The 23,448-nt window shown below is 36.6% G+C and overlaps 2 protein-coding genes across 6 annotated transcripts; one reads left to right on the top strand and one right to left on the bottom strand.

The window, feature by feature from the left end:
- Positions 1-4: 4 nt before the first annotated feature.
- LOC117414937 (transmembrane 7 superfamily member 3-like) lies at positions 5-15,721 on the top strand. 3 transcript variants are annotated; one of them, XM_059027031.1, is made up of 14 exons: positions 5-250; positions 757-878; positions 5,501-5,655; positions 6,705-6,779; positions 7,563-7,713; positions 8,145-8,265; positions 9,648-9,819; positions 10,309-10,486; positions 10,611-10,697; positions 11,240-11,320; positions 12,668-12,820; positions 13,764-13,861; positions 13,977-14,139; positions 14,426-15,721. In XM_059027031.1, exons 2-14 carry the CDS (start codon positions 764-766, stop codon positions 14,677-14,679), a joined length of 1,803 nt encoding a protein of 600 aa, XP_058883014.1. In that variant the 5' UTR covers positions 5-250; positions 757-763; the 3' UTR covers positions 14,680-15,721. The 3 variants fall into 3 exon arrangements, with proteins under 3 accessions (XP_058883014.1, XP_058883017.1, XP_058883015.1); XM_059027032.1 differs by lacking the exon at positions 5-250 and adding an exon at positions 463-659; XM_059027034.1 differs by lacking the exon at positions 6,705-6,779.
- Positions 15,722-16,425: 704 nt separating this feature from the next.
- LOC117415183 (FGFR1 oncogene partner 2 homolog) lies at positions 16,426-21,437 on the bottom strand. 3 transcript variants are annotated; one of them, XM_034025204.3, is made up of 6 exons: positions 21,273-21,437; positions 20,444-20,580; positions 19,947-20,064; positions 19,204-19,346; positions 18,801-18,914; positions 16,426-18,245 (listed from the first exon to the last, which is right to left on the bottom strand). In XM_034025204.3, the coding sequence occupies exons 1-6, from the start codon at positions 21,304-21,306 to the stop codon at positions 18,108-18,110; spliced, it is 684 nt and encodes a 227-aa protein (XP_033881095.1). In that variant the 5' UTR covers positions 21,307-21,437; the 3' UTR covers positions 16,426-18,107. The 3 variants fall into 3 exon arrangements, with proteins under 3 accessions (XP_033881095.1, XP_033881096.1, XP_058883018.1); XM_034025205.3 differs by having other exon boundaries at positions 21,331-21,437; XM_059027035.1 differs by lacking the exon at positions 21,273-21,437 and adding an exon at positions 21,189-21,208.
- Between the last annotated feature and the right edge of the window lie 2,011 nt (positions 21,438-23,448).

Below are 23,448 nucleotides of genomic sequence, written 5' to 3'. Positions count from 1 at the left end.
TCACTGTAGGCACTGGAGAGGCTGTACTCAACAAAAACATCTAGTTTTGAACAGTTGTTAGTGTGTTTAACAGGAGTCCATTAAAGTCGGTTGAATATTCTTCTAAAATGAGTTCTAAAAAGATACTGTCGTAACGAAATGTAATTTATTGGCTATAGACTGTCCCTTAATTTTGTGTGAATAATAAAACGAGGCTAACAAAAAATAGAGATGCATTTAGTGATTTAGCCTAGGTATCGAGACTGGATCGGTGAGTTTTTGTCCTGGCCTCTTGTTTATAACAACATCACATAAAGTAGCAGCAGAGTAGGCTTTCAGATTGTAAAACTTTTAAAGTTTATTTTTATTTTGATTATTATTATTTTATTTTTAATTCCATGTGCACTTGGTTACAATAATATATCAAAACAATTTCTTCAACAAAGTAAAATAAAAGCAACACATTACTCACCAATGTAACAAAAATGTGTTATTGCTCAATTTACTCGCTTAGCGAACGAACCATTATAACAAAATTGGGTCAAAGGGCGGAAGTGGCGGCTTTGGCATGACAGTTTGCCAGAGAGAGATGGGTAGCGAGACTGCGCAACAGCACACTTAGTACCACAATTGTATGTTTTAGTAGTCAGCATAGTCTGCAGTACTAGTGTTAAGAGTCTGTAAGTATTTGGAGACGTTGTCTGTAATTCACATATGATCTGAGGTCTACCGTAACCATATCAGACAAGAAATTCCAATATTTCTTTATTTTACCAGTGCAATTATGCCAGTGAAGGAAAAGCAACCGTGCCTTGGGAAAAGTATTCATCTGTTGAACAACTTGATCCTAATGTCTATTGTTGTCTCTTGGGATGAAGTAATGGCACAGAACGTTCCAGGTAAGGAACTGTAAACCGATTAAAATTAAATACGACAATTCACTGTACGGTGTTGCGATCATAAATCATAATAAGTATGACTAGCTAGTTTACAGCAGTAGCGTTTTTGAGGTTCTTACAGAAGAATTTGCACTGATAATAGGAAACCCTAAAAAGGCTGCTGCCAGTGGATTTTCCTTTCAAGTGGTCTCAAGTTTTGTTAATTTATTAATTAAGAACCATACTGCATTTGAACATGTTTTGTACATGGGGAAACTCCTGTAGATTTTATCAAGATAAGTATTTTTAGACGCGCATAAGATGAACATACCGTAACTCTAACATACGTTTCCCCCTTGTTTAACTTTCATAATCAAAACGAGAACCTTTAACACGATTTAGGTCCTGTAGCAACGCATTTGTGTAAAATTGGTGTAGCTGTTCAGATTGCTTAAACCTTTTTATAACAGACCCATTGAACCATTTAATAACATACTAGTTAAACTTTTTTTTACTACATTGTGTTTATTTTAGTGCTTTTAAGCGATTACAAAAATAATCGCGATTAATTTTGAGAAAAAAATAATAATCTTAGTTAATCTTGGTTTTAATCGCATATGTAACTCATACAATTACTGCATCCCTCTCATTTAACTTTGTTTTATTACTGATGCTATTATTATTATTATTATTATTATTATTATTATTATTATTATTATTATTATTATTATTATTGTTGTTGTTATTGTTATTGTCAAAAAAATAACCCATCATAAAAACCCTGTTTTACTATTTCTGGCTTCTCTTTATAGTTTTATATTTATTTGCTATCCAGCGTTGTTATTAATTGTTTGAACCAGCTGCTAAATCACAATGGAGTCAGTTTATTACTCTCCTTACTGCATTTACAATTAGCAGTTTCCTTTACTCATAAACTGATGTTTTTCATTGCCGTTTAAATAATAATAATAATAATAATAATAATAATAATAATTTTAAATGCTTATTTGTTAATAACTTGGAATTGCCTAAATAAATCAAAACATTCAAAGAGTACCGGTTATATCCATGTGTGGAAAAAGTATTAAAACGTGTTACTTGAGTAAAAGTCAAAGTATCCTTCTAGAAAACTACTTGAGTAAAAGTACAAAAGTATCATATCGTAAAAGTACTCAAGTATCAGAAGTAAAAAGTAGCCGTCCTTAAATTCTACCCATGGAAATCTGCTGTTACCCTGAGTTACACACCAAGTATATTTATCAGGGGGCACTACTATTTTACACACACCTATACTAATATACATTGAAATCCCAAATCAGGAATTCAAATTTGTCACAACCTTTATCCCTAAATAAAACACAATTCATGAAACAATTCTAGGATCAAATGTTAAAAATGTGAAATCCTGTTTTGAAACTGCTAGTAGATTTCCATTACTCTTCTAAACTACTAAATGCATCCTCAGCAGCTAAACAAGAGGGACCACAATAAAAACAGATGAGTCAAATTACTCAAAAGCAGTGGGTGCATTCACAGAGATCATTCTGCACAAAATCTGACCAATTAATTTGCCAGTGATCTTCTAAGAATTGGTCAGATTCTGCACACCGTGAACGCACCCGGTATCATCTTCTTCTTTGGGGGTTTTGTTGTGTTTGTTGATTGGTTATTTTAAAAATCAAAACGGTCTCTGGTTGGATATCAACATACTGTGTCAGGGATGGCGAACAAACCTTTTTTAGCTGGAGTGCCCAGATATATACTAAGTGCTAATGATTAAGGGGAAGTAAAACATTATACAGGGTAAACTGTAACTTTTAAAAAGAATATTTACATTCTTTTTTTTTTGTAATTATGTTTTTATTGAGCACATACCAACAAAACAAAAAAGTTTTAATATTGCAGTATTGCAATTTTAGGGTTGCATATTGGTGTGTGCGTGTAGGGGTTGCATGGTGGTGTGTGCGTGCAGGGGTCACATGGTGGGTGTATACATGTAGGGGTTGCATGGTGGTGTGTGCATGTAGGGGTTGCATGGTGGTGTGCACGTGCAGGGGTTGCATGGTGGTGTATGCGTGCAGGGGTCACATGGTGGGTGTATACATGTAGGGGTTGCATGGTGGTGTGTGTGTTCAGGGGTCTTATGGTGGTGTGTGCGTGCAGGGGTTGCATGGTGGGTGTATGCATGCAGGGGTTGCATGGTGGTGTGTGCGTGCCAGGGTTGCATGGTGCTATGCGTGTGGAGGGGAATTGGAGTGCAGGTTTTGTGCAAAAGAGGGGTGGGGAAAAGACTGGGAAGGGTAGGGTAAAAGAAAAATTACTACAATCATTTATTTTCACTGTCGACTCCCAGTCTCCTTGCCCTCACTTTATGATTTTATTTTGTGATTATTTAATTATTGTCAAAATAAACTGCCTTCATCTACTCACAGTTGCAGTCTCATTTCTGTCCAAAAAGAACCTGAAACACTACAATATATTGATGGACGTTACATAAGAAAATGAGATGCCCTTTTTTCGGAATACCATGTTCCTTCCCAAAAATGTGTTTTAATATTAGCCTTTAATAAAGGAAAACGACTGCTTTAATTAATTGTCATGTATCTATTTCAGTGCAATGTAGTTTCTTTATGTAATATGAAATACGTTTTTTTTAACATTTACATTTTATTTGTTTTTTCTTAAAAAAAAAAAAAAAAAAAAGATTTCTGGGGAGAGTAAAAAATACATTAACTTTGATTCATGTACTAAGGGTTACTCTCAAATGAATTCACGATCCAGTTTATGGTAAACTGCATGGATGACTTAGAAACTCGGCTGTCAGCTGAGTCCTCAAAACTGGGCTGAATTCGAAAATGCAAAACGGCCCAGAATTTGGGACGTGATCTAAAAACCAAATCGGCCCAGAATTTGGGACGTTATCTAAAAACCAAATCGGCCCAGAATTTGGGACATTATCTGAAAAGCAAAGCGGCCCAGAATTTGCGACGTAAATAAAAACAGGGGCAGTCTATATGTAAAACTATGATTACATAAGAGATGTGATGTATCCTCTAACAAAACTGCAAAAGTGTATACATTTTATATTAAAATATATCGCAAAAATAATTATAGATATATGCTACTTGAAAGAAAAAAGTACACCACCACAGAAGTGTTTCCACTCATGTGACGACATATTCATGTGACAGACATGGACCAATCAAAACGCGAGACTGTTATGCGGTTCCATCCCAAAAACCGGGCCTGTGTCATACCTCAATAAGACTCTACATGCCACGCGTACCATAGGTTCGCCATCCCCATACTATGTCATCAAAGCGAGCAGACACTTTGCTCATGCGGCTCTGCTTTACCCAATCAGAATCCTGGCCAGCGCAAGAGTCAGTGTGCTGAAAGAACGAGTAACGAGATGCTTCTGGGAAATGCTGTGAAGTAAAAAGTACAATATTTTCTAAATAAATGCACTTGAGTAAAAGTAAAAGTATCCCAAAAATAAAGTACTTAAGTACAGATCCCAAAAACAAATACTTAAGTAGTGTAACTAAGTATTTCTACTTTGTTACTTTCCACCATTGGTTATATCCTCCATAATTGTAAATAGTATTGTTTAATAGTAACGAGTCGGTAACTGTCCAATAGCATGGGTTTACAGCGATCCTGCCTTTCTAAATGAGTACTCTGTCGAAAATGACAGGTTTCATTTGTTGTATTGTTGTCTGTAGCAGAAAAAACTACTGGAATGTATTTTGAGAAGTGAAATCATGTTAGAGAAGCTAGACTAGATGCACTTCTGTGATACTGGAACTCACTTTGACAGTAGATACAAGCAGTGACCTAGCTAAATGGATGGTTTTAGGGGTTTGAAACCAACCCGAAATTCATTATTCAAACGACGTGGGAGAGAAAAGTCGAAGTCGAAGATTAATAAGTTATGGCCTCAGCCAGTACTAGCATTATGGGGACAAAATCTGTGATTTTTCCATTTGTCCTACTACCTTTAAACCTTTTCATCTCAAGTACCAGGTTTCACCAGTATTTCCACCATAGCACCTGTCTTACACTGTCTTGTACACTAGGTATTCAGTACATATTTTACTGAAGCACTGAACCGCTATAGGTACCCCACCCCCAGTGCTTTGGCATATACCTTGCTCCATACATGGCAGCGGCGCAATATAGAGTTGCTACGTGTAATGATTTGGTAGTGGATTTTCATATAACAGCTTTTGTTTAAGTAATGTACATTATACAAATCAAAAGATCGAATTTTACATGTGAGTGACATTTAATGTGTGATTTATAGTATTTACATTGTAAATTGCTTCTGTTAACAGAGAAAAAAGAAAAAAAAAAACACATAGTGTTTGAATGCCACCTGGGTAGCAAACGAACCTTCGAACACAGCCCCATTGTCTACCCACCCTCACCTTACACCAGAGCACACCAAACTACCAGCAACTTCAGCCTTCCACATTCCCTTGCAGGTGTTTGACGATTGACGAGTCCTTGGCAAAAACCAAGGATTGAAAAAGAAAGCATACAGTCTTCCTGCTACTCGGCTAACGACTGTCGTAAGTGCTGTAAGTAGGCCATGTTTCACTTGGCTTTTATTTTAACTCTCTCTCTCCCTTTCTTTCCAGGCCTGGTTAAGTTTTCACTGGGTCAGTTTCAGAACTTGTCTGTGACACAGAACTTTTCTGTGGAGGCTGTGTTAACCAGAATCCCAGGAGACATCACCCACATCATCTTCCAGTTTCACAGTCAGTACCGCAATGCAACCGTCTCCTATGATCAGGTAAAGACCAACAATGTGTGAAAGTCAAGATAGCGGAAGAAAAAATGTTGCCATTTTTAGAACTGGCAAAAAATGGATACTGTATTGATACAGTATCAAAGCCAACAGTCACATTCAAATGAAGAAAGGTAAGGATGCAGTTGCAACCCACTGGATATGGGAGTTTTAAATAGGGCTTTTGTGTCTAAAACATAGACATTTTGCAGTCTATTGTTATTCTTTGTTCACTTGCATTATGCAGTTCAGGTAGTTTCTTTAGTATGTATCTGTATGCCTTAGGGGTCCAACTAGGCTGTATCATTTGGTGTGCCAAACAGGGGTAACAGACTGGTTTGGCATACCAAGCATTGCAAGCAAGCAGTTCAGTAATCCCCTCTGTGTGGTAGCTAATAATCTTTTAATACCTAATAAGGAACATTTCACTGAACTGAACTTCAGTTTAGAGGACTCAACTCTAAAGCACTCATAAACTATTATATTGCGTTACATTAGAAAATAAGTGTAAATTATGATACAATACATTTATTTCCATGTGCCTTCTCTATCCCTTCTCACACAAAAGAGGCTTGAGTGGTAAAGTTATATCTTTTTAGACAACAGGTTCAAATCCACCCAAGGTCAGTTAGTATTGAAAGCTTTGTGAATTTTTTTTCAGAACAGTTCAATGTGGTCATCAAATTTGGCACAGGACTGGATGGGTCTTTAGGCTGAGCTGCTCTCTCTTACCCTATAAGGTGGTGGTCCCTCCAGGGCAGTGTTGAGTAACATTGGTTGCACAGTTTTGATAAGCTCATAATGAAGTTTCCTGTGTTAGTTTCACTGGAGAAACAGAGGACTTTGGTTTACACCATTCACTAAAGATACTAAAATCCGCAATAAATGATCTTATGAAAAACACCAGAAGACCTTCTGTGTGGATTTGGATTTCTGATGTTCTAAAGGTTGACATAATTGAATCAGGAGGTTTTATATAAATAGATAACAGAGGAGATGTACAAAGAAACTATTCTTTAGAAGTTTTATAAATTCCATTTTCCCTCTACTGTTAGGAATACTACAAAGAGGATTTGCTCCAGGCACCCAGAAGTGAAAACATGAGTTTTCTTGAACAGTCAAGAGATAAGGTCTGGAGCAAAAGTCACAAAATCTGGAGTTTAATTATAAAACCAAGCAGTAGTTTGGTCCAGGCAAATGTGTATTGAATCGGTTTTCCTTAAATAAGTAATCCATCTTGGCTATAAAAATGTGCAGTTCTATTTATTATTTCAACTGAAGAAAACAGAACGCACCTTCTGCAGTCATCTTGTGTTTTGTTTTCATCTGTCTCTGAAATTGATTTGAAAGCAATTTAAAATCAATCCCATTGTCTCGTCGCCTGTGTTTGGAACACAGACTGAGAGAATTTGGAGGATGTGATATAACAAGCGCCTGTATGCAAATGAAGCACGGTGACAAACAGCGAGACTCTGGGGTCCAAAACAAATAAAATAAACATTTTAGAGTACAGTGTATGTGATTTTGTTTTCAATCTAAACAAACAGAACAATGTATTATGTCATTTTTTGATGTAATGATTGTGTTATGTTACATTTCTGTGATTTGGAGTGATACGACTATATACATAAGGGAGAGCACTGTCATGTGATCTTTGCTGTAAACATCTAGGAGCATATTGACTTGCTAATGGGAAAACGTTAACAGTCACAATGGCCACAGATTGGCCACAGATCAAATTGAGATTGAGCTAATTAACTAAATCTTAAGGGCTGATGGAAACAAAGCATTAAACTCATTCTAGTTTTGAAGAGAACACACCATTTGTCCTGATTTGTATAACTGTTGATTTATAGTTTACACAAACTAGACTTGAGGTGTGTAATCCAGTCCCATTTTTACACTGCTCACAGACCCCTACTTCAAACACATCCCTGACTGCCCACGATGTAGGACTGGTTTCCGCTCTCCGTCTTCAGCAGAACTCATTGCAGTGGTACATGGAGTCTCCTGAAAGCAAACCTGTTTCTGGCATGGCAGTCATTCTGCCCTACAAAGCGAGAGGTGCGCAATCCAAGAGGATCTGTGTTTATGGGAGATGTGTTTTAGATTTCATAAAACATGCTGTTCATTCATGGATTCAACTAGCAGCAAAACTGCTGGGTTTCCTGGTTATGTCATTAGAACTGATGGTAACCTATTTAATGTACTGTTATATATGCTACTAGTGCATCAGTCTTGTAATAGTTTATGTAATTTCAATAATGCATTTCTCAGTGGTCCTGTCTAACAGGCTTCTTCAGTAGGTCACTGTAGCACTTTACATCTGTACAAGTTCCTTGCTTGGTGTTTCCACAAATTCATATGTTGGGTTCTTGACATTTCATTATAAAGTATCTACTGGTTATCCTTTAATGTTTAATGTGTTGTGCTTACTAATCTTCTTTCATTAGCTAAACAAGCTGTTGAATATCCTTTTGTTTCACTTTCTGTAGATCCAGTTCCCGGAGGCTGTAACCTGGAGTATAACCTTGACATAGAGCCTAATATTTATCTGCACTATAATCTGTTTGAGACAATCATTCGGTTTGCACCAGCAAATATAGGCTATGCAAGGTATGAAAAAGGATACCTTTCATAAGTACCTAATCTTTTTTTCTTTTCAGGAAGTGTAATTTGATCTTTCTTTTCAAAGATGTTAAGTCAATGCTGCCCTCACTGCAAGATACATTTGCAAGCAATTACACATGGGCAAGGTGTAGTACACAAATGAAGGCACTAGACAAAACATTTGTCTGTGTTTGACTTGGTTTTATCTGATGAGACACCACCCATTCCCTTAAGTAAAACTCTTCTCTTATTCTAAAGTGTAGTAAGGTACTTTTAAAGAATGCAGATATATTAGTAGTCATTCCTGTAATGATGCTGCAGCTGTCCCCTCAGGAAATACAACATTTCTTCAGTTCATATATGAACTCGGTTTGAATCGCTCGTAAATGGTTTTCAAATTCAAAAGAACGATATTCAGATTTTACCTTTTTAATTTGAACTAATAATGTGAATTTAAGGCATCGTAAATAACATTGATAGAAAGTAGAAAGTGATAGAAAGTTTTCTCTATTTATTCATGTGTTTTTCTACAGCATGGTAACAGATGGCTGACACTACAACAGCAAAAGACAAAATGAACATTGTAAATGTGTATCTATAATGAGCTGATCTTTAAACAGACCCGTTGATACAGATGAGGCTGGGAGTCACAAAGCAGTTTTACAAGCACGAACATGTATTACCCTTTGCATCGACAGACACACCGCCTTTAACTCCTTTCTCCCCATTGCTTTTTTAGATCAAGGTTTCAAAAAGACATAGTTGTCTGCTTGTAATATTTTAATACCGGTAATTAAAAACCTGCTCCTCCCTCTGTAATCACACACTGGACACACTGCAGAATTAAAGAGCTGCACTGTTCCTATAAGCGCCTATTTAGATCATTAAAAACCTTAATAAGCCACTTCAGTTTAAGCTTTACATGCAGGGTCAAAACATTACTGCCATACTTGATTTAGCTATGTGCTACAACAAACACAGATACTGTAGATATACTGTATAACCCCTCCTAGTGACCAGCTCCATATAAATACCGGCTCAATATTATGAACTTTCAATTTGAAGCTCTCAATTAAGACCATTTTACGCAATCCTTTTGGTGATTATGATGTACAAAGAAATACAAACATTAGGACAGCTACTGTACATGTATTTAGTTATATTTAACCTGCTTCACAGAATGACAGTATTTTGTCCACATATTACATTTCAGGAGTTTGGGAATATACTGTAATGGGTATAGGATAAGTATTCTTAACAGCCTATTTGAAGCTCATATAGGTTCTAAGAATATCCTTGTCCTCTCAAAATTTAAACAAAACATTTATTTCAGTCAAAATAAAAACTAAGCCAGCTGCCTGCCAGTAAATACATTCTCTTCTTCCCAGGGGACAGACAGCTCCGTCCTGCAACGTCAGCAGTGGGCAGACCTCCAGAAGGCGCCTCGAGTATGATATCTATCAGTACTTCCTTCCTGAGAGCGACCTCTCTGAACAGGTCTTCATAGGACACATTCAGAAAATGGCAAACATACACGAGGTGGTAGCCAATGGAAAAAAAGTAAGTCTGACACACAACTAAATGAGGACGGGCTTGTCTTACATCTCTTTAAGCCCAGTTTGAAATCCATCCTTTGCAGGTCACAAGGGTTAACTAAAGTGAAGAATTCCCTTGGCAGGTGAAGAATATATCCCTAGAATGAAATATTAATTATGGCACCTCCATCGTTCTTGCGTTTTTTAAAAAGTGGTTAAACAGTAAAATAAACATCAGCAGATGTTTTTTTGGCATTTCAAGCAATATTAGCACTAATTCATAACTAATAAACCCTCGGTAGTGCTGAATTTAAAAATACTGATCTTAAAGACTGAGAAAGACTTCTAGTCAAAGCGTTTGGCATTGAAATTAAGTTTCTTTTAGTATTTCTAAAAGTGTTAGCAATAAATAAACCACACAGTTCTCCTAGTTTTTGTTATTTTGTATTTTAAAAAAAATCCTGGTGTAATACAATCTTGTCATATTTACCATAATCTCTTTCTTTGTTTCTAGCTGATGACCTTGAGTTCAAATGACCAGCCCATGGTGTCCTTCAGTTCTCTTCCTGGTCAGGGTGTGATCTACTCCATCATAGTGAGGGATCCTGTTTTTAATACCTCTGCCTCCTATGTGCCTGTTCACACCTATGCCTGCAGCTTTACCTCCACGCTGGATAACTGCTACACTCTAGGTAAAAAAAATGAACCCTTAAATCCTTCTTTCCAGCCCCCTCTGGGGGCTTCAGTTGTGGTGGGGCATTCCTGCACTCAGGACAGCAGTGTTTCTAATAAAACGTATATTTTGTTTGTGTTTAGGAAAGATTTCTACAAAGGTCTTCTTTACCATAGCTGGTATGGCTGGCCTTTTCATTTGCTTCTTTGGGCATAGCTTCTTCAAATCTGGTAAGTATTTAAAATATGTGAACAAGGGAATGTATATTGGGTTAATAAAAAAATAAAAAAAAAAACACAATGTAATGGTTCAGCAAATGCCTTCGTCAGTGCTCACTTGCTGTGGTACATCTGATCTGTGTCCCTTGATCAAAGACTCTTTACACAAAGCAAGCAATGGATTTGAAGTTCAGACAACATTTTTAGCTTCTGATTAGTTCGTTGCTATGAACTGTAGATACGGAAGAAAAAAAACTCACATTTGTTTTATGAACTTGATTGCCGGTTTTTAGTTCCGTTCGGCGATGGACAGTACAGGCTATAGTCTTGTAGAATATGTGGCTGGACTATAGTATAATGGTACTTATGGTATACTGTTGGATTCTGTATTCTATGTAAAAGATACTGTAGAACTGCATTATTCTAAAATACTTAAGTATTTCATAGTGCACATTTAAAAAAGATATATGTTCGGATAACAATGTACAGCACCCATGATATAAATGAGATGATTTCCTCTTGCATTTGAATAACTGCCTCATCCTTCTTTGCAGAACTCTTTTGTATGGGTTTTATCTTCACTGCATTCCTATTCTTCTTGCTTATCACAAGAACAACCCCCCTAAGCTATGACAGTAAGTGCATTCTTTTATTAAAGATTAGCTGCATGAATCACATGGTTGGCGTGTGTTGCACTCTGAGAGAAGTTTCAGGCATTTGGTGTATGTACATTATGTCACATTTTTACAGTGAGAAACTCTACAGTAATTGTGATTAAAACTGGTAGAAACATTCGATCCTTGCGAGAGATCTGGGTGGTGCAGGGTTTATATCAGTTCTTTTTTAGGACGGGCACAACTTAAACAGTCTTTTTAATGGTAATATAAAAAAAGTGCTCAGATCCCCGCAGCTTGGCGCTTTACAGTATACAATTCGAGTAAGTTGTTTGAAACCGAGGGCTTTATGGTAATTAATTTAACATCCTATTTATAATGTAAAATTGAATTTCCGTGCGCATGATTCTGAATTAGATGATTTTTCCAACAACAATAAAACAAAAAAAAGAATATAAATTACTAATATATGTGGATGCCAGGAGATGTTGCCAATAACACGTGTTCTGGGATGACAAAATGCAAAAAGCTTTTCGATGACAGACAGAAATATGAGAGCAAAGAGCCTGAATCCAGAGCTGCTGATCCCAATTTGAAATTGCCAATTATATTATTTTAGGCTGAGCTCACCGCTGCCACCCCCGCACTGATTTGGGAGCGGCGAAGACCGCTTTTTTTCACTCTGCAGGCCCGCCATGCAGCCACCTCAGAGCTACAGCGTCGGAGGACAACGTAGCTCTGGGCAGGTTACAGGCAAGCCTGCAGGCGCCCGGCCAGTCTACAGGGGTCGCTCGTGCACTGAGAGCCGAGGACACCATGGCCGACCTAAGCCCTCCCCACCCAGGTGAAGCTCGGCCAATTGTGCATCGCCCCTTGGGAGCTCTCGTCCATGGTCGGCAGTGGAACAGCCTGGACTCGAACCGGCGACTTCCAGCCTATATTTCTTAGGCACATCCTGCGTTCCACGCAGAGCGCCTTTACCGGATGCGCCACTCGGGAGCCCCCATATTCACAATTATCTAAAACATGTTTAAACTCCCATAAATTGCGACTTTCTCCATGGTATTTCTTTCTCTTTTTTTCTGCTGTTCTCTCCCACAATATAGGGAGGACTGAATTAAAGTAATTTTCCAATGCCCAGTTAAATTTATAATAAAAGGTAAAAATAAATATATATTTTAGATGCCCAGTTAAAATACGTGGCACTTAACCCCCCAGCATTTCTTTATGGACAAATGAGTTGTATATAGGAAGAAGAAAACATCTTCGTAGCAGTGTCACTGATTCTTTTTAAAAGCCCTTTGTTTAGCTCAATGTGAATGCCTGAGACCATCTTCAGTCCCTAAACATTGCTCCTGTGTTTTTCAGTGCGGCTGTCCCTGACAGCATTGATGGGGGTGATGGGTGGAGTGCTGCTGGTGCTCTGCTGGTGGAGATTCGGCTCTCCTCTCCTCTCCATTTTGATAGTCGGCCTTATACTGGGGTTCCTCTTTTCATCCATCTTCTTCTTCACTCCAATAGGTAAGACACCTAATAGACATTACATGGCACCATACACACACACACACACGTCTGTATTCCTGTATTTGTGGGGACTTCTCATTAACTCTCACTATATTTGTATTTACTATTTCTAACTTCAGTCAGACAAAACTCGACAACAAACTAAATATTTTGGCACTTTGTTTTTTGGGGACGTCCCCACAACATCATTTTTTCAGGAGTTACTATCTTTGTGGGGACATTTTCTCAAATTTTGTCCCCACATTGATAGTAATACATGCCCGCCCCCGCCCCCCCCCCCCACACACACACACTGTAGAAGCCCAAAGGTATGAATACATAGGGAATGGAGGATATTCATAAGACTAACTTTTCTGTAGTTGTGAAATTATTGTCTGGAAACAATTCTAATAGACTGATCCTCATGAAGCCTTGTTTCCAGCATCAAATAGTGTGTTTGGTTGAGCAGTCACTTCTTACTGTAGTTGTGGTGTTCAAAACTTTAAAGTTCTACTGTATATAAACAGTAGTACCTCTGTCATTTATTTGTTTGGGGTATTTACTGTTTAGGGTTTTACAGTTAGGGTTTTAGGTTTTGTACTGTATATAAGAATGGCACTTATTTGTTATACTGTAATTACATGGTGGCATATGCTGTAAACACTGTATTTTTTACATACATACAAATGACTTCCTCCCCTGCTAATCTTTAGATTACAAGGACATCTGGTGTAATAGAGCTGTAACTGAAAAAAAAGCCTAATAGAGTATGTGGCTTATGGTTTATAAATACTTTGGTCACACCTTATAACCATTATTTAGATTTAAAAGTGTGTGTGTCTCTCATTGTATAGTAACTGAATCTTGAACAGTGTGGGTGAGAGAACTGTTTAGAATACATTTCACATTCACATCGGTTGTCCCATTCATTTTCTGCAATTGTGTTGTGGTTATTTTACAGGAGATTTTGAAATCTTCCGCAGTGATGTGGTTTTCTGGTTGACCTTTACTAGCATTGCTCTAGTTGTCCCTTTAATATGTGTCAGGTTCCCTAGAGAGGTAAGAATCAAAACTTTACAGTTTAATACAGTAGATGCCGTAATGATTTTATTATGAATGATGATCACCATAATGAGTAGTCTTTTAAAACTTTTTGCTTCCACCTCTTCCTCAGGGAAACATAACGGCGTGCGGAGTTGTTGGAGGATATACAGTGATTTTAGCTGTGGATACTTACACTTACACCAGCCTCACCTACATAACATTAGACATCCTGAAGCGAGCCCTGAACAACAACTTCAGCAAAGCCTTCACAAACGTCCCTTTTCAAGATATTGGTGAGTAACTAACTAGTAATGAGTGATTTAAAAAAAATAAATAAATAAAAATAAAACACACAAGCAGACTCTCACCCAGTTTCTTTTTTTGTATAAACCATACTGTAGTAATGATGTATGACTGATTCTTTATGAGAGACACCCAGAATACTGCACTTCCATCCCTTTTCTTAATGAAACATACAGTTCCATTATTGACTCTAACCTTCATGCCCAGTACCTTTTTTATTTGTTTGCCTTCACTTTACGTACATATCGAGTCCTATCTGTTACGATGGTCTTACAGATTTCATTATGATTACCGTGTGGGCTGTCCTGGCTGTCAGCGGAATGGTCCTTCAGCTCTACAGAGAGAGGACCAGGCCAGTCTTCCCTCCGAGCCCCTACATGATGTGGAAACAAGAGAGGGAGCGTCGGAAAACCAACATCCTGGACCCCAGTTACCATGTCCCGCCACTGCGAGCACGCTTGAAAAGCAGAGTGGATGAGATGTTTCGAAGGGAAGAGCCTGCTGGAGAGAGAACACCACTGCTTTTATGACCTGTTTGGCTGTTCTTATGACATATTATTGAACAGAAAAAAACTGCAATGAATAGAGGATTCCACAAGGTGGTGCTTTCAACTACCATCTCTTCTTGTGACTTGCTAGAGAGACAGTGTAACACAGCTGCCACTGCCTGCTTCCCATCTTTCTGGTTTATATGGTTACCTGCAGGTAGATCTCGGCTGAAAAAAACGGGATAGTGGGATTTAAACTTAAAACATGATCTAGAGGATCAAAGCAGCCACACCAGCTATTTAAAAAAGCTTACTGTATTCTTAGCCCCCCCAAGTGCCTTCCCATCCATGAATTTTACCTGTCCAAAATCACTCCAAAATCAAGCAGAAGAGGGTGAATATTACGAAGGGGCAGGTGGAATAGGTGGGTGCTAGTGCCCAAGATGCTAGATGAGGAATGATGGAATCCAGCCGTCACACACAGGTCACTTGTATTTGAGTGCAAGGAAATGAGAGCTCTTGTATCTTCAGTAGTGTACCACACTGGAGAGAGTAGCTGCTGGAAGTATTTTAGATCACGTCTACTTAATCCCATGGCTGGAGCCAGGACACTTGTTAATGCCAGACTATTATGGCTGTAGGTAAAATTTGTGTTGTGCAGGGTTCAAAAGTGAATCCCAGTATATGCAAAATGAATTAAATAACCAGAAAACCTCCATGTGTTTTATAGTTAAGTCCAAGTGGCTCATTGGTATTGTACCTCGTAAAGTATGTTCTTATGAAAAACCTAGCACAATTGTTTAGTAAATCTATAAATCACTTAATAGCAAATAATGTTGTCATTTATATTTATTGATTTGTAAAATGTGTATATAGTTAAGGTCTAAAACTGCATATCATTCCTTTAAAATGATCAAGTATTTAAAATATGCCTTTAAAAAAAAAAAAGTACATTTCATTATTTTCTAAGTGGTGTGTTTATGACACTGGTTCCAAAATGATACTTGTAATTCTGCCATGCACCTATGTTGACATTTCTTTACTCTTGTCTAAAATTGATAAATAGTTTTTGTTTTTACAGTGACATTTTTTACAGTTTTACAGTGAAAAATATAGAAATAACCCCACATTCAAGTTCACATAGGTTAAGACACTATAATGTGCTGCGTAACTTTTTATGCTGCTAGTTTTGCACAGTGGTTAGAAGACACTTGAACTTGTATCCTTGACTGTTTGGAGGTCCTTTGTTAAGGTGAGAATAGTAATCTTTTTAAATAAACAGCAATACACTTGTTAACTTATTGGTTTCCAGGGCTACTACTTTGGGGATTATTCCTGTTGCAGACAGAAATACCTCAATGACAATTACAGTATAAACACATGCACTAATCTTTAAGCACAATATTTACTCATTTTGTTAGAATCCTTGTTAGTTATTACATAGAAATTAAACTGGCATGTAAGGTTAACAATACTATGTCAAAGTCTATTCAAGTAGATCTGATGATCAGCAGATTTAAATGCGGTGTTTTATTAAATTATTTCAGTGGTGGTATTTAAATAAAACCACTGATACAGAACCCTGGAATTTAGTAAGGTTCACTAAATAGTGGCAAGTAGGTCCTTGGCATTGCATAAAGAAAGTATATGTCTTCCTAAGGTGACCAATCTGCTTCCTGCGAAACCCAAAAGGTCACAAATGCTGGTGCCAATCAATAACTATTCATACAACAGAACATTGCATTACCCCACATTTTTATAGAAAGAAGAGAAACAGACTTGATGGTCTTTCAATTCATAACTTCTGTATTCACAAAATATAAATATCCAGTGTTGATATACAACATGAGTTTTCTTCATCAAGCAAGTTCAGATGTTATAATTACATTTAGAAATGGACTTGAACAAAGTATATATATTTTTAATCTGGAAAATAACATTTATTTCTTAATGGGTTTTCATGAACAAAGTGTTTGTTCTAAATATCAAATAATTGAAAAGCTTGTTACCAGTATTGTCCCAACAGGAAAAAAAAAAGATGTACCATGTAATATGTAAAGACATATAGGGTTTATCAGCTGTGAATCAGCCATCTGAGTGATCTTCAACAACAGCATTTCCATGGACAGAGCAACAGGCAACACAGCAGGTTTTAAATGTGGTCAGCTGTGATGCTCAAAATTAAACAACGAAAAGATGTAGATTGAGGGGCATTATTAAAAACAGCTGCAAATTACCTGTGAGAAACATCTGGAAATGTATCCTTCCTTGTATGGTGCCAATTCTAAATGTATGAGCCAGCAGGACTGCAGTTATTTGAATGGGATCACATTTTTTATTCCATAACACATACACACACACACACAAAGCAAATAGAAAATTACTGCATATCTGGATGTGTGGCTGCAATGTTGGCGATGTCTGCTCTTTGCAAAATTAGTGTGAAAGTGGAAATTATAGGATAAATTCAACTGTTTATTTCCATTTACTGTTTCAAGATGCAAGTTTAAACTATCATGCTGTTTATTTTATAGTCTTATAATTCTGTCCAACTTCTGTTTTAAGTGCAGTTATTTGAATAATTCCTAAATCTGATTATTGAGCTTCCTCAACGTATCAGCAGAAACAAAAGTATGTGCTTGTCATCAAAAATCACCCTGAGAGGGTGTTAACTGGGTAAGACTGCATCACAAAGGCTGGGTACTGTCCAAATTTGCACTATTTTATCCCACATGGAGTTACTTCCAGTAACAAACCTGAGACACACCTTTCAGTAAAATGCTCATCAATTCATTATGGTCAATACAACTGACCACAGGCAGTATTTGAACTGCTTTAACTCACACGTATTCCTATTAAAAAGTAGTTTTCCTTATTAAGATTTCCTTACCTGTGTTGTGTGGGTATATCATACATCTGAAAAATGGTTAATCGTTTTTCTACCTTCAGTATACAAATGTTTACCACCTATCTTGTTTTTGGAGCAGTGCTTTAATTCAGGTTTGTTTTTAGCATTTTAATTAAATAAATATATATGTTCCTCTTGTGTGGGACAGACACAAAACCTGGATGAACTGCCTAACACTGTCCAACACAGTACACTCATTCTCTAACTACAATATTTCACATTTTAACCCACTCGTACTCGTAATCATGTGCCCATGAACAACACTCACTTTGTTGCAAAAATGTTCTGTAACCGGAAGAACAGTCTTCCATGCACAGTTTTTAAAAAAAACATGAGGAATTTGAAAGAAGAAGAAAAAACAAAACAGAACAGAACAGCTAGACAGATTTACCAAAGCTTTCTCAACCACACATAAAATCAAAATGTAAAAAACAGAAACCCTGAAATTCATACAAATCTGCTTGTTCCCTGTGACCGTGTTGAGTGATTTGGGTTATCCCAGTCTGGCCGTCATGCGTTTAACAAACTATGAGATGAGAGTGTATTGTTTCCAAGAGATTTTTCAGCTTTTCCTCAAGCTCAGGTCAGCACTTCTTACTAATCCTGATAGAGAAGTGCTTTCTGGTGTGTCTTCTTTCCTCAGGGTTAAGAAAGCTTCTCGGCTAATATGAAGTAGTTCTCTCAGTCCATTGTTTTCAAGCTGAAAATGTAAAATAATAGTCGTTTATGTACATTAAGTGTTGAGACAAAATGTAATTAATGATTAATTAATGTGGAGTTTTGATTCATTATTAAAACATGTAGCAAAATATCTAAACCTCACCACATAAAACAAAGGAGAGAAACACTCTCCTACTGGGTTTCATTTATTTCAGACACCAGCTAATATAATCCATGTAAAACCTGGTGGCAGGACTTTCTTTACAAGGGTAGAAACCACCTTATTTCTGAAGAGACTGATAAATATCCATGTTTTTCTGTGAGAAGGTCTGCATTGCAGAATGGACATTAGAAGTGCTGTTGCTTTGATGAGACATACTAGTATCAAAAAGTATGAAAAAGACCATGTTCTATTATGTCCTTGCTGTTTGCTGTCTCTGATGTCCCAAAGATAGAATATCAAGGTTTTACTCCGAGGTACGACATTGATGTATAAGAATCCAGTTCTAATAGGTTGAATTAGTTATGCTTGAATTAAAATCACAAAAGACAATATATAAAATATTCCAAATGCAATCAATGGTCTTTTACTTACTTCTAGTTGTTTAATGCGCTCTTCTTCTTCATAAACCTGGTCTTCATCAAGCTCGATGGCTTTTTTCATTACAGTTGCCATTTCGTTGATCTTGTCTATGTGGGCTTGAATTTCCTGCAAATGTTCAATGTGTCACATACTGGTCCTGACAGCTTGATTCATGCAATGCAATGCAAGTTCTATAACTAATAATAATCAAGTTGTGGAGGTGGTATGCATTCCCTAAATGTTATAAAAATATACCAAAGTAAAATACTATTTCTGTTGTGTTACAAATGCAAGCATTTACTTTATCTTTGATGATTATAAAGCAAATGGCAAAAGTAGTTATTGGAATCTAATAGGAAATGTCTATGGTAGAAGTGCTACAGTAAAACCTCTACTGTATGAACACCATACTTACACTGGAATGCTGTTCCTCCAGTTTTGTAATTATGATAGGGTCATCTTTCTTGCTAGCCATTAGCAATCTGAACACCTGCTCTCTGTATTTACTCATAATGAGTTCAAGGGCTGATTGGTGCTCCTCAAGAGATGTCCGGAGCTCTGTGAAAAGAAACAGACCACAAATGCAAAATTATGTTTGAAATAGGTGTTCACTATTCCATTTTCAGCATGAAAAACAACTGTTAGCAACGTATTTTTTAAGATGATTTCAACTAAAGACAAGTAAATCAAGTAGCATTTCTTGATTTATTATTTGCAATTTTGTTTGATCTTGTAGCCAAACAAATTCAGGCATAATACACTTAATCACAGCTTAAATTTATTTTATTCTTTTGAGCTTGAATTATTTTTCAGTTCACACCAATCACCAAAACTAAGAATTTACCCAGCCAAAGTCTCCATGAGACATTATATTAGCAAAGGAAAAAAAAACTTCCATTGCGTTCAACAGTACAGCGCATATTTTAAGACTTCAATCATATATAATTACACGACTTTTGTAAAGGTAACTTTACAATTAAGGCTCAAAGTACAACCTTAAATATGTATTTATTGTGGCTATAAAATGGCTCAAAGTGAATGTAAAGTTGATAATGAGTTACAGTTTTCTAAAGAATTGAATGCCCTATGAGTATATATCTAAACTTTTAAACTAACCCTTACAATAACCTTTCAGAAGAACCTGCATGTGAATCATACCTTTGTTTTCCTGCTGCAGTTCTCTGATCTGCCTGTTCTCCTGTTGGATTCCCATGACCAGGGTGGAGCGGGGCCTGTGCCTCGCCACCTCGTTCAGCTCCTGGATCTCCTCCTGGTACTAGATGTGTAGAGAAACAGAGAAAAGTACAATAGCAAAAGATTTCTGTGAACTAGAATATCACAAAAAGTAGTGATTGTGAAATGTTTTTGTAATGTTTTTAAAGGAAAAGCATAGGCTTACAATTAGCAAATTGGTGTAAAATAAGAGAAACATATTCTGGTCATAGTTACACACAAATTAAAATGTAGTGTAAAATGTCCCATTACAGCACTTTGCATCAATATTCAATTGCACTGCAGTAAGTAAAACAAGTAAATGCATTCAATCCCTATTAGGAAATCAGGTTTAATAAATTCCCAACACAGTTAAAGTTCTATAACCAGAGTTGGGAGTCTTTCACAGCAAACAAAACATTGAAAAAGAAAATAAAAATTACCTGCTTAATAGCTTCAACACGTTTGTTAAGGAAAGTTGTCTGTTCAATTAGCACCTCAGCAGCATTGTCGTGGTCTCTTAACTTCTCCACAAGAGCTTTTGCATCTGCCAGCACTCTTTCTATTGTACAGCTCATTGCTGTAACAGACAAGAGCAATTGTTTTTTCAGCAATCAATGCTGTAAACTTACAACAAAATAGTGATGATCAATACAGGTTTCAGAATGATAACAAGTTTGAAACGCTTGTTTGTGTTTCATACACTGACACGTACAGTATCCCTTGTCAGTGTAAAAACAAAGGCTATATATAAAAACATAGACTACATCTTTGTAAATTATTTTTCTAAAAACTGTACACTGTAGCCAGTATGGTATCGCATTCCTTCTGCTCCGGTTGCTAGGTCTTCTTCAGATCAAATAAACATTAATAAATGATCTGTTGAACATCTCAGAGAGAAAAAACTGATGTTTATCAAATCGAAAAAACACATATATTTGATATTTCTGGTTTAATCCGTTACACCGTAACCAAAAGCCTACTTTCGTGCACAAAACCAAAACATTCTCGACTTTATTTCCGACCATCGTTTACGCAAATGAAATCGCACAAGTTGTAGATTCATAGTTGTCGCTGAATGTTAACGCATCAAAAATTCTGCAATCTGCGTGAGGCACTTTGAATTTGATGCTGCACAGAATGATACCGGTTCATCATTTAACATTAGTGCAAGTTGGTTTTCAGTACCCGAGTTCCATTTGGTCTTAACGAAAGATACCTCGCCAGAAACCTTCTACTATAAACTACAAAATGGTCAGAATGCGCATTTACCTCCGCCTTGTACTTTTGGTTCTGTATAGTACATGTCTTGGACCCAAGCATTTCATACCTTATCGGGCAGAGCACAGATATCCTTGTCAATCCGGAAGCGATCTCGTTCTGTTTACTTCGTAGCTCTTCCTGTTCTAGCTTGTAAGTGAAGGATGCTGGGAATTGTAGTCTAGTCATTCACAACCTGTCACTGCTTGCCTTAAATTTGCTTGAGCCAACAAGCCTTGAATGTTGTGCTCTAATCACCCAGCTATTTAACTATACAGTCATTATTACAATGCCTTCCCCCACCGCCCCACCCCCTTTCATGATTTATATTTACATTTACATATTTCCAAATATGTGAATGTATATACTATTGCCTTAACAGCACATATAATTGTACCATGTTGAGTTTCCAGCTATACCTTAATATGCATATATTGTTTCTTTTTTTTCTCCCAAATGCTTGGCAGGGCAACTTCTCATACCCAACATAAATGTTTTATCAGGAATGGAAATAAGACTCCCATTGCACAGCAGTTCGATCCATTCCTGGTTTTACTATGAGTTTAATAAGACACACCTGAGCTTGTTACCTCTACACTGTGGCTAATCAATGCAGTCACATGTGTTAGCTGTGTGAAGAAATATAGGCAGAAGACATAATGCTGTATTACATCCCACAAATGATCTTCTACACTTTTCTTTAACCACTGGACTACACAGCCTCCATTTATAATATCCAGTGCTTGAGGGATACTGTACTTGTCAGCGTATGAAACACAAACAAGCGTTTCAAACTTGTTATCATTTTGAAACCTGTATTGAGGTCAGAAAAAAGACAAGCAAAGCAGGTAGTGGACCTATATAAATAACACTGAGATAAAGCAGATGACTGCAGGATACAATACAGAGGAAAACTATCCAATGCCCTTTACCGGGATGTCTCTTGAATACTCTATGTAAAGAACATAATTTGTAATGGAAACCAATGAAAAAAAGGTTGATTTATAGTTCTGATTAGTCATGACACTCTTTCCAGAGTTTTGTCAGTTCATTTAACAACAGTAGAACAGTTTATATATTTCACAATTTACAATTTCACAATTCAATATATTCTGTAGCCACTGTTTACGTTTGTCAAAACTAGAATATTTTCACCACAAGATGGCAGTCAAACATAGAAAAAACACACATAAAACAAACACACGTGTGTGTGTTTTATGGAAGCCTGGTCGTTCAGATGGGAAAATATTTAAATAATACAGTTAGTATAGTGCTTCTACATTACAAAATGTGAATCAGGATGTTGAACTTTCCACTCGAGTAGTAATATTTAAGTAATAATACAAGTAGGGAAAATAAACGATCAGCGCTGCCTAATTCCAGATCCGTACTTCTCTATTTCAAATGTGAGTGTATTCATTAAAAACAGCGTCAACCAACTTAATAACCCACAGGGTTATTTTCCTATTGTGTCTTTGAACTGTAGTGCCAAAAGAGTAGGCCCAACTGCATCATAATTGAAATCATAATAACCTTGTCATTAAATAGGTTTCCATTAAAACCTTATTCACACTACTTAAATACAATGTAAATAAAGTGGAAGATAATGATTCAGTGTACTGGTTCTGTGGGTAGGGTATAATGAATCTCACACACTTTGTATAATTAGGACGTCTTTAAAACAATATACATATGAAAAGATAATGGCTGTGACAGGTAAGAGAAAATAAAACCTAGCTAAAGTAAGAACAACACTGAAAGAAAGTATTCTAGAGACATGGACACCAATAATCTTATTTTAATCTTCAAAAGTTTACAAAAAATGTGCAAACAAGCAAATTAAAAATACTATATTCACAGCTGTGTGTTATAGGGATTTTCGGAACCTTCTTCCTCTCACAGCCTGTATTAATTATAGAACATAGCCAAAGGGCTTCTGTGGAGGTGTAAGAATTGCTAGTTGATTCTGTGTATAATTACTGCTGGATAACCTCTGCATAGTCTTTAAAAAAATACATCTATTTTGTAGTAAACTTGAATTAAAAGTGTTTTATGTAGTTAATTAAGATACAAAGCAAACTCCATGTTTTATTGTTTCTGATATTGAAAAGCATTTTTAAGCTCTTCATTTGATTATTATTATTATTATTATTATTATTATTATTATTATTATTATTATTATTATTAT

This window comes from Acipenser ruthenus, chromosome 7 (assembly GCF_902713425.1).
Source record: "Acipenser ruthenus chromosome 7, fAciRut3.2 maternal haplotype, whole genome shotgun sequence".
In the NCBI taxonomy this organism is placed as follows: Eukaryota; Metazoa; Chordata; class Actinopteri; order Acipenseriformes; family Acipenseridae; genus Acipenser; species Acipenser ruthenus.
The sequence above is the reverse complement of the archived record's forward strand: the minus strand, read 5'-3'. Positions and strand labels throughout refer to the sequence as shown.